Genomic DNA, 12,294 nt, shown 5'->3' on the forward strand with positions numbered 1-12,294 from the left:
GCAAGTCCTGTACCGGGCGGCAGTCACCCGTACCAGGCCTCTCTACTGGTAGTAGGGGGGGCGCTCCAAGGTGAACGACAAGGTTTTAAAATGCCTAGGTGTAACAGTCTCTGGATATGTGGCCGGATACCTTCCTTAGCTTCCTTGCCCATCGGATATTGACGAACTGACACGGGAATGGCCGTGGGCTTCAGATCTATGATCAAGGGAGGCCGGTTGACGGCCAGCCCTATTCCCGCAGTCTCTGCCCAGGCCTGAGGAAAATCTGTGAGCCACTTGGGGTCCAGGGGAGCCATGGTGGACGAGGGCCTCTCGAATAATCGGTGTTCGTCCTCCAAGCGTAGTGTTAATACCTGGAGGGGCCGCCCTCCTGAGTCTGTGATGGTAGCTCCTTTCTCATGGAAGTGAATTTGGGCTCCTACCTTCGAGAGTAGGTCCCTGCCCAGGAGGGGGTAGGGGCAGTCTGGCACTAGTAAGAACGAGTGTGTCACAAGTCCTGTACTTAACTGGACCTCTCGATTGGTTGTCCAGCGATATAACTTCCCACCAGTTGCCCCCTGAACCCAGGAAGTCTTGGAGCTTAAAGGCCCTTTTTCTGAAGTCAGTACCGAGTGCTGGGCTCCCGTGTCAATCAGGAAGGTTACCGGTCTGCCCCCCACTTCAAGGGTTATCCTGGGCTCAGGGGGGGGCTCCTGGCCCTGACTCACCTAGTCGTCTTCTTCCAGGGACAGGATTGGAACTGGTCTCTTCTTTGGTCCCTGTGTTTTCTTCGGGCAGTCTTTGACCCAGTGTCCTCTTTCTTTACAATAGGCACATTGATCTCTTTCCACCCGAGGCTTTCGTTTGTCTCCCAAGTCCCTATTCTGTCCTGGTCTACTCCTTTCTGTATCCTGCACTACGGTGGCCAAAATTCTACTAAGCTCTCGATTAGGTCTTTTGTCTCTTTTGTCTTCCCTTTCCTCCTGCTCCTTGCGGATCCTTTCCTCCTTCTCCTCTCGGGTCTCCCTTTTGTTGTAAATCTTTTCTGCCTCCTTTATTAAATCTTGTATAGTATACCCCTGAAGCCCCTCTAGCCACTGCAATTTATTGCGGATGTCCGGCGCTGACTGTCCTATAAAGGACATGATTACATCTCCCTGCCGGTCCTCTGCCAGGGGGTCAAACGGGGTATACATACGGTAGGCTTCCATTAATCTTTCTAGGAAGCCTGCCGGCGTTTCCTCAGCCCCCTGTACTACTGCACATACCTTGGCCAAATTGGTGGGGCGCTTTCCAGCCCCTCTGAGACCCGCAAGGAGAATCTGGTGGTAAAGACGAAGTCGCTCCCTACCAGCAACGGTGGTGTAGTCCCAATCAGGACGGGTTGAGGGAAACGCCTCCTCGATTTCATTTAGCAGTAGGGTCGGTCGGCCATCTGCTCCAGGGACGTTTTTCCGTGCCTCAAGGTAGACACGCTGCTTTTCCTCAGTAGTGAGGAGGGTCTGCAGGAGCTGCTGACAATCATCCCAGGTGGGCTGATGAGTCAATAAAATTGACTCAATCAGCCCAGTCAGAGCCTGGGGGTCCTGAGAGAAAGAGGGGTTATGGGTTTTCCAATTATAAAGATCGGAAGCAGAAAATGGCCAGTACTGCATCTGGCCAGCCACCGAGCGAAGAGGAAAAGCCTGCGAATTCCAGACGCTTCCCGAGCCCCCTGCCTGCCCCCGACGGAGGCGCAGGCGGCTGGAGGGCAGGGGAGGCGCTGAGACTTCTTCCCCTGCCCTCGTGGAATCAAGGGGTGGTGCAGAAGGTTGCACATCCCGCTCTGGTTGTTGTGGAAGTTCCTGCGGGGGAGCAGGCTGGCCGGGAAGATAGGGTGGGGGAGAGTCAAAGCGCAGAAAGTCCTGATCAGCCGGAAGAACCGGTGGCTTGTCAGGTTTTGGATCTCGAATCTCCTTCAGAGGGTATAGGGAGGAGGTTGGCACAACCGGGATAGGAGGAGGGGGTAACAGGGTCCGTATGGGCTCCGTCGGGAAGGAGAAGGGTTCTATCCAGGGAGGGGGATTACGTGAAAGATCCTCCCACGTAGTAATGTAGGGCACCTGATCAGGGTGTCCATTTGATCCTGGCTGAAAGACCCGTGCCTTAATCTGTAAAATAATTTCGAGGTTAAAAGTGCCGTTCCTTGGCCAGCCGACCTCGAAGGCCGGCCACTCTGAGGAACAGAATTTTGCCCATTGTTTCCTTTTAACCTCCAATGAGAGGTGGCGCGCGCGTTCTCGAACGTCCTTCCAGTGATCTAGAGTGAGACTTAAAGGGGTGGTTATTTGTTGACCCATGTGTGCAAGGATTTTAGCCCAAACAAAAAGAACAGCCAATGCACAAACATATACAATAAGCAAGACAAATCCCATGGCTAAAATAGTTTTGGGAGCGGCTACCTGACCAGCCCTCCCCGGGAAGGAGGGAGACTTGGTCTCCGACCCACCTCCAGACCACCCCGGGTGCGTCTTCCGGGGGAACGGACCGAGGGTTTCCCCTCTCATCCCGGAGCGTCCTCCGGGGCACGGGCCAGGGGTTGCTGGGCACGCCTGCCTCCCCCACTGGTCCCGAACGGACCAGGGGTTGCAGGGCACACCTGCCTCCCCCACTGGTCCCACAGAGTCAGGTCAGATACTGGCCAGTCAGAATACTTCAGTCAGAATCCAGTCAGAATACTCAAGACAAAGAACAACAGACAGAAAACACTTAATTATACCTCCAACTGGTCCTGCAGAGAATGGGTCTGAGGGCGACCTCGAGCCCCACGTTGGGCGCCAAAATGTTGGACCTCTCAGTTGTAGAGATGCCCACTTGCTCGAGAGGACGCCCAAAAATCCAGACTCCAGACCAGTTGATGCAAAAAGCATGAGGTATTTATTGTACGTTTGCGCAAACGGGCCCCCACCTAAGGCGGTGAGGAGCCCTGAGCGGCAGTTTCACACAGGTTATATAGTCAACAAATTAGCATATGGGATTGGCCGGTTCGGAGGGACAATTAGCATACCGGAGAGTGCTAAGGAGAGTGCTGAGGGAACCAGCTGAGGAGAATGCTGAGGAGAGTGCTGAGGGAACCAGCTGAAGAGAATGCTGAGGAGAGTGCTGAGGGAACCAGCTGAGGAGAATGCTGAGGAGAGTACTGAGACTCTCCGAAGGGGGAGTGGCAGCTCTGCTCTGGGCATGCCTAGAGGTTCTCTAAAGGGGATAGACTTTTCCTTCCCAGAGAACGTGCCCGCTGGACCCTGGGGAACATCCAACCTCTTAAGAAGCCCCTGATATCTGCCCAGGCCTAGTTTCTTGTCCCTCTCCCCCATAAGGGTCCTTCAATTCGTATTTTCTAGAGAGAAAGCTAGAGGACCTGCGACAAACAATCATGATATTACTGTTTGTATAGATGACATTTTATGCACTTACCTAACGAAAAGACTTTGCTTTTCTCCAAAACCACTTTTACTGTGATATTCTTGGTCCAGTGCATACGAATTCCAGAGCAGTTTGTATGGATATGACTGGATGAAACCGGAAATATCCGGTTTTTCTTTGACTAACTCAAACACAGATATTGATACAGCCTGTGTGTTTGTGTTTTCTGGATATTATCAACGGACTTTATGGTTTTTAATGTTTTTTTTTTCCAGGGAACATTTAATTTTGTGCTTGGAAACACTAATTGGTTCAACATTTTGAAACAAGCTCTACACATTCGTATTTTCCAGGGAGAAAGCAATAGGAACTGTGACAAACAAACATGATATTTCTGTTTGTATAGATGACATTTTATGCACTTGCATAACGAATAAACTTTGCTTTCCTCCAAAACCATTTTTACTGTGATTTTCTCGGTCCATTACATACGAATTTCACACAAGTTTGTCCGGATATGACTGGATGAAATCAGAAATATCCGGTTGTGTTTTGGCTAAGTCAATCCGAAATATTGTGAAAGCCTCTGTGTTTGTGTTTTCTGGATATTATCCATGGACTGTATTGTTTTGAATGCTTTTATCAGGGAACATTCAATTTTTTCCCGTAGAAACACTAACTGGTTCATCATGGGTACACCAGCTCTACACATTTGTATTTTCAAGGGAGAAAGCTAGAGGAACTGCGACAAAGAAACACGATATTTCTCTTTGTATAGATGACATTTTATGCACTTGCCTAACGAAAAGACTTTGCTTTTCTCCAAAACCATTGTTACTGTGATTTTCTCAGTCCATTGCATACGAACTCCACACCAGTTTGTCCAGATATGACTGGATGAACCCAGAAATATCCAGTTTTGTTTTTGCTAACTCAATCCCAGATATTGTTACAGCCTCTGTGTTTGTGTTTTCCGGATATTATCCATGGACTTTATTGTTTTGAATGTTTTTTTATCGGGGAATATTTTATTTTGAGCTTCGTACAGTAATTGGTTCCACATGGAGCCACCAGCTCTACATATTCATATTTTCTAGGTAGAAAGCTAAAGGAATTTCGGCAAACAAACATGATATTTCTGTTTGTATAGATGATATTTTAAGCACTTGCCTAACGAAAAGACTTTGCTTTTCTACAAAACCAATTGTAATGTGATTTTCTCGGTCCATTGCATACGAACTCCACACCATGTTGTCTGGATATGACTGGATGAAACCGGAAATATCCAGTTGTGTTTTGGCTAACTCAATCCGAAATATTGTGAAAGCCTCTGTGTTTGTGTTTTCTGGATATCATCGATGGACTCCATTGTTTGAATGTTTTTATCAGGGAACATTTAATTTTGTACCATTTAAACACTAATTGGTTCATCATGGGAACAGCAGCTCTACACATTCGTATTTTCTAAGAAAAAGCTAGAGGAACTGCGGCAAACAAACATGATATTTCTACTTGTATAGATGACATTTTATGCACTTGCCTAACGAAAAGACTTTGCTTTTCTCCAAAACCATTTTTACTGTGATTCTCTCAGTCCATTGCATACGAATTCCACACCAGTTTACCGGATATGACTGGATGAAACCGAAGTATCCGGTTGTGTTTTGGGTAACTCAATCCGAAATATGGTGAAAGCCTCTGTGCTTCTGTTTTCCGGATATTATGAACGCACTTTATTGTTTGGAACGTTTGTTATCAGGGAACATTTACTTTTGGGCTTGGATACAGTAATTGGTTCCACATGGAGACATCAGCTCTACATATTCGTATTTTCTATGGTGAAAGCTATAGGAACTATGGCAAACAAACTTGATATTTCGGTTTGTATAGATGACATTTTATGCACTTCCCTAATGAAAATATGTTGCTTTTCTCCAAAACCATTTTTACTGTGATTTTCTCGGTCCATTGCATACGAATTCCACACCAGTTTGTCCGGATATGACTGGATGCAACCGGAAATATGCTGTATTGTATTGGATTATTCAATCCCAGATATTGCTACAGCCTCCGTGTTTGTGTTTTCTGGATATTATCAATGGACTTTTTTGTTTTGAATGTTTTTTACCGGGGAACATTTTATTTTGAGCTTGGATACAGTAATTGGTTCCACATGGAGACACCAGCTCTACATATTCATATTTTCTAGGTTGAAATTTAGAGGAACTGCAACAATGAAACTTGATATTTCTGTTTGTATAGATGGCATTTTATGCACTTGCCTAACGAAAAGACTCTGCATTTCTCCAAAACCATTTTTACTGTGATTTTCTTGGTCCATTGCATACGAATTCCACACCACTTTGTCCGGATATGACTGGATGAAAACAGAAATATCCGGTTGTGTTTTGGCTAACTCAATCCGAAATATTGTGAAAGCCTCTGTGTTTGTGCTTTCTGGATATTATCGATGGACTTTATTGTTTTGAATGTTTTTATCAGGGAAGACTTAATTTTTTACCATTGAAACATTAATTGGTTCATCATGGGGACACCAGCTCCACACATTCGTATTTCTAGGGAGAAAGCTGTGATTTTATCGGTCAATTGCATATGGATTCCACACCACTTTGTCCGGATATGACTGAATGAAACCGGAAATATCCGGTTGTGTTTTGGCTAACTGAATCCCAGATATTGCTACAGCCTCTTTGTTTGTGTATTCCTGATATTATCCATGGACATTATTGTTTTGAACGTGTTTTTATCAGGGAACATTTAATTTTGTGCTTGGAAACACTAACTGGTTCCAGATGGAGACACCAGCTCCATATATTCATATTTTCTAGGGAGAAACCTCGAGGAACTGCGACTAACAAACATGAAATTTCTGTTTGTATCGATGACATTTTATGCACTTGCCTAACGAAAAGACTTTGCTTTTCTCCAAAACCATTTTTACTGTGATTCTCTCAGTCCATTGCATATGAATTCCACAACACTTTGTCCGGATATGACTGGATGAAACCGGAAATATCCGGTTGTGTTTTGGCTAACCGAAATATGGTGAAATCCTCTGTGTTTGTGCACTTGCCTAACAAAAAGACTTTGCGTTTCTCCAAAACCATTTTAACTCTGATTTTCTCAACCCGTTGCATACGAAGTCCACACAACTTTGTCCGGATTTGACTTGATGAAACAAGAAATATCCGGTTGTGTTTTGGCTAACTCACTCCGAAATATTGTGAAAGCCTCTGTGTTTGTGCACTTGATAACGAAAAGACTTTGCTTTTCACCAAAACCATTTTTACTGTGATTTTCTCAGTCCATTGCATACGAATTCCACACCAGTTTTTCTGGATATGACTGGATGAAACCGGAAATATCTGGTTTTGTTTTGGCTGACACATTCTGAAATATTGTGAAGCCTCTGTGTTTGTGTTTTCTGGCTATTATCGATGCACTTTATTATTTTGATGTTTTTATCGGGGAACATTTAATTTTGTACCATTGTTACACTAATTGGTTCATCACGGGAACACCAGCTCTACACATTCGTATTTTCTAGGGAGAAAGCTAGAGGAACTGCGGCAAACAAACACGATATTTCTGTTTGTATAGATGACATTTAATACACTTGCCTAATGAAATGACTTTGCTTTTCTCCAAAACCAATTGTAATGTGATTTTCTCGGTCCATTCCTTACGAATTCCACACCACTTTGTCCGGATATGACTGGATGAAACCGGAAATATCCGGTTGTGTTTTGGCTAACTCAATCCCAGATATTGCTACAGCCTCTGAGTTTATGTTTTCTGGATATTATCAACGGACTTTATTGTTTTCTATTTTTTTTTTATCGGGGAACATTTTATTTTGAGCTTGGAATCACTGCTTGGTTCCACATGGAGACACCAATTCTACACATTCTTGTACTCTAGTGAGAAATCTAGAGGAACTGCAGCAAACAAAGATGATATTTCTCTTTGAATAGATGGCATTTTATACACTTGCCTAACGAAAAGACTTTGCTTTTCTCCAAAATCATTGTAACTGTGATTTTCTCGGTCCATTGCATATGAACTCCACACTACTTTGTCCAGATATGATTGGATGAAACCGGAAATATCCAGTTTTGTTTTGGCTAACTCAATTCCAGATATTGCTACAGCCTCTGTGTTAGTGTTTTCTGGATATCATCGATGGACTTTATTGTTTTGAATGTTTTTATCAAGGAACATTTAATTTTGTAATGTTGAAACAATAATTGATTCATCAAGGAGACACCAGCTCTACATATTCATATTTTCTAGGGAGAATACTATACGAACTGCAGCAAGCAAACATGATATTACTTTTTGTATGGAGGACATTTTATGCACTTGCAAAACGAAAAGACGTTGCTTTTCTCCAAAACCATTTTTAATGTGATTTCCTCAGTCCATTGCATACGAATTCCACACTAGTTTTTCCGGATATGACTGGATGAAACCAGAAATATCCGGTTGTATTTTCGCTAACTCAATCCGAAATATTGTGAAAGCCTCTGTGTTTGTGTATATTTTATATATCCATGGACTTTATTCTTTTGAACATTTTTTATTTGGGAACATTTAATTTTGTGCTTGGAAACACTAATTGGTTCTACATGGAGACACCAGCTCTACATATTCATATTTTCTAGGGAGAAACATCAGGAAATACGGCAAACAAAGATGATATTTCTGTTTGTATCGATGATATTTTATGCACTTGCCTAAGGAAAAGACTTTGCTTTTCTCCAAAACCATTTTTACTCTGATTTTCTTGGTCCACTGCATACAAATTCCACACCACTTTGTCCGGATATGACTGGATGAAACCAGAAATATCCGGTTGTGTTTTGGCTAACTCAATCCCAGATATTGCTACAGCCTCTGTGTTTGTGTTTTCTGGATATTATCAATGGACTTTATTGTTTGAATGTTTTTATCAGGGAACATTTAATTGTGTGCTTTCAAACACTAATTGGTTCCACAGGGAGACACCATCTCTACACATTCATATTTTCTAGGGAGAAAGCTAGAGGAAATGCGGAAAACAAACATGATATTTCTGTTTGTATAGGTGACATTTTATACACTAGAATAATGAAAAAACTTTGCTTTTCTCCAAAACCATTTTTACTGTGATTCTCTCGGTCCATTGCATACAAATTCCACACCAGTTTACTGGAAATGACTGAAGGAAACCAGAAATATCCGGTTGTGTTTTGGCTAACTCAATCCCAGATATTGCTACAACTTCTGATTTTGTGTTTTTTGGATATTATCAACTGATTTTATTGTTTTGAATGTTTTTATCTGGCAACATTTTATTTTGAGCTTGGGTACAGTAACTGGTTCCACATGGAGACACCAGCTCTACACATTAGTATTTTCTAGGGAGAAAGCTAGAGGAACTGCAACAAACAAACATGTTATTTCTGTTTGTATAGATGACATTTTATGCACTTGCCTAATGAAAAGACTTTCCTTTTCTACAAAACCATTTTTACGGTGATTTTCTCGGTCCATTGCATACGAATTCCATACCAGTTTGTTCGGGTATGACTGGATGAAACTGGAAATATTCCGTTTTTTTTGGTTAACTCAATCCCAGATATTGCTACAACTTCTGATTTTGTGTTTTTTGGATATTATCAACTGACTTTATTGTTTTGAATGTTTTTTATCAGGGAACATTTAATTTTTGCTTGGAAACACTAATTGGTTCCACATGGAGACCCCAGCTCTACACATTCGTATTTTCTAGGGAGAAAGCTAGAGGAACTGCGACAAACAAACATGATATTTCTGTTTGTATCGATGACATTTTATGCACTTTCCTAACGAAATGACTCTGCTTTTCTCCAAAACCATTTTTTCTCTGATTTTCTCGGTCCATTGCATACGAATTCCACACCACTTTGTCCGGTTATGACTGGATGAAACAAGAAATATACAGTTGTATTTTGGCTAACTCAATTCGAAATATTTTGAAAGCCTCTGTGTTTGTGTATTCCTGATATTATCCATGGACTTTATTCTTTTGAATGCTTTTTATTTGGGAACATTTATGTGGGAACATTCCACACCAGTTTGTCCGGATATGACTGGATGAAACCGGAAATATGCGGTATTTTTTTGTCTAACTCAATCCCAGATATTGCTGCAGCCTCTGTGTTTGTGTTTTCCGGATATTATCGATGGACTGTAATGTTTTGAATGTTTTTCATCAGGGATCATTAATTTTTTGCTTGGAAACACTAATTGGTTCATCATGGGAACACCAACTCTACATATTCATATTTTCTAGGTAGAAAGTTAGAGGAACTGCGGCAAACAAACATGATATTTCTGTTTGTATAGATGACATTTTATGCACTTGCCTAATGAAAAGACATTGCTTTTCTCCAAAACCATTTTTACTGTGATTTCCTTGGTCCATTACATATGAATCCCACCCCACTTTTTCTGAATTTGACTGGATGAAACCAGAAATATCCGGTTGTGTTTTGGCTAACTCAACCCTTGATGTTGCTACAGCCTCTGTGTTTGTGTTTTCCGGATATTATCGATGGAGTTTATTGTTTTGAATGTTTTTATCAGGGAACATTTAATTTTGTACCGCTGAAACACTAATTGGTTCATCAAGGAGACTCCAGCTCTACACATTCGTATTTTCTAGGGAGAAAGCTAGAGGAACTGCGGCAAACAAACATGATATTTCTGTTTGTATAGATGACATTTTATGCAGTTGCCTAAGGAAAAGACTTTGCTTTTCTCCAAAACCATTTTTACTGTTATTCTCTCAGTCCATTGCATACAAATTCCACCTCACATTGTCCGAATATGACTGGATGAAACCAGAAATATCCGATTTTCTTTTGGCTAACTGACTCCGAATAATTATGAAAGGCTCTGTGTTTGTGTTTTCTGGATATTATCGATGGACTTTATTGTTTTGAATGTTTTTATCAGGGAACATTTAATTTTGTACCGTTGAAACACTAATTTTTCATCAAGGGGACACCAGCTCTACACATTCATATTTTCTAGGGAGAAAGCTATAGGAAATGCGAAAAACAAATATGAGTTTTCTGTTTGTATAGATGACATTTTATGCACTTACCTAACAAAAAGACATTTCTTTTCTCCAAAACCATTTTTTCAGTGATTATCTCTTCCATTGCATACAGATTCCACACCAGTTTGTCCAGATATCACTGGATGAATCCGGAAATATCCGGTTGTGTTTTGGCTAACTCAATCGGAAATATTGTGAAAGCCTCTGTGTTTGTGCACTTGCCTAACAAAATGACTTTACCTTTCTCCAAAACCATTATTACTCTGATTTTCTCAGCCCATTGCATACCAAATCCACACCACTTTGTCCAGTATGACTTGATGAGACCAGAAATATCCGGTTGTGTTTTGGCTAACTCAATCCGAAATATTGTGAAAGCCTCTGTATTTGTGTATTCCTGATATTATCTATGGACTTTATTGTTTTGAATGTTTTTTATCAGGGGACATTAAATTTTGTGCTTGGGAACACTAATTGGTTCCACATGGAGACACCAGCTCTACACATTCGTATTTTCTAGGGATAAAGCTAGAAGAACTGCGGCAAACAATCATATTTCTGTTTGTATAAATGACATTTTATGCACTTGCCTAACCAAAAGACTTTGCTTTTCTCCAAAACCATTTTTACTGTGATTCTCTCGGTCCATTGCATACAAATTCCACACCAGTTTACCGGAAATGACTGAATGAAACCGCAAATATCCGGTTGTGTTTTGGCTAACTCAATCCCAGATATTGCTACAACTTCTGATTTTGTGTTTTTTGGATATTATCAATTGATTTTATTGTTTTGAATATTTTTATCGGGCAACATTTTATTTTGAGCTTGGGTACTTTAATTGGTTCCACATGGAGACACCAGCTCTACACATTAGTATTTTCTAGGGAGAAAGCTAGAGGAACTGCGACAAACAAACATGTTATTTCTGTTTGTATAGATGACATTTTATGCACTTGCCTAATGAAAAGACTTTCCTTTTCTCCAAAACCATTTTTACTGTGATTTTCTCGGTCCATTGCATACGAATTCCATACCAGTTTGTCCGGGTATGACTGGATGAAACTGGAAATATTCCGTTTTTTTTTTTTTGGTTAACTCAATCCCAGATATTGCTACAACTACTGATTTTGTGTTTTTTGGATATTATCAACTGACTTTATTGTTTTGAATGTTTTTTATCAGGGAACATTTAATTTTTTGCTTGGAAACACTAATTGGTTCCACATGGAGACCCCAGCTCTACACATTCGTATTTTCTAGGGAGAAAGCTAGAGGAACTGCGACAAACAAACATGATATTTCTGTTTGTATCGATGACATTTTATGCACTTTCCTAACGAAATGACTCTGCTTTTCTCCAAAACCATTTTTTCTCTGATTTTCTCGGTCCATTGCATACGAATTCCACACCACTTTGTCCGGTTATGACTGGATGAAACAAGAAATATACAGTTGTATTTTGGCTAACTCAATCCGAAATATTTTGAAAGCCTCTGTGTTTGTGTATTCCTGATATTATCCATGGACTTTATTCTTTTGAATGCTTTTTATTTTGAACATTTATTTGGGAACATTCCACACCAGTTTGTCTGGATATGACTGGATGAAACCGGAAATATGCGGTATTTTTTTGTCTAACCCAATCCCAGATATTGCTGCAGCCTCTGTGTTTGTGTTTTCCGGATATTGTCGATGGGCTGTATTGTTTTGAATGTTTTTTATCAGGGATCATGAATTTTTTGCTTGGAAACACTAATTGGTTCATCATGGGAACACCACCTCTACATATTCATATTTTCTAG

At 41.1% G+C, this 12,294-nt stretch overlaps 1 protein-coding gene across 1 annotated transcript; it reads right to left on the reverse strand.

Moving 5' to 3' along the window:
• Positions 1 to 320: 320 nt before the first annotated feature.
• LOC133754937 (uncharacterized) lies at positions 321 to 1,673 on the reverse strand (the record flags this gene model as incomplete). The annotated part of the gene is given in 1 exon segment (XM_062185276.1): positions 321 to 1,673. A coding segment is annotated over 1 exon segment (1,314 nt), but the record flags the coding sequence as incomplete, so codon positions are not given.
• Between the last annotated feature and the right edge of the window lie 10,621 nt (positions 1,674 to 12,294).

The sequence above is a fragment of the Lepus europaeus genome, unplaced genomic scaffold (genome assembly GCF_033115175.1).
Source record: "Lepus europaeus isolate LE1 unplaced genomic scaffold, mLepTim1.pri SCAFFOLD_32, whole genome shotgun sequence".
NCBI lineage: Eukaryota > Metazoa > Chordata > Mammalia > Lagomorpha > Leporidae > Lepus > Lepus europaeus.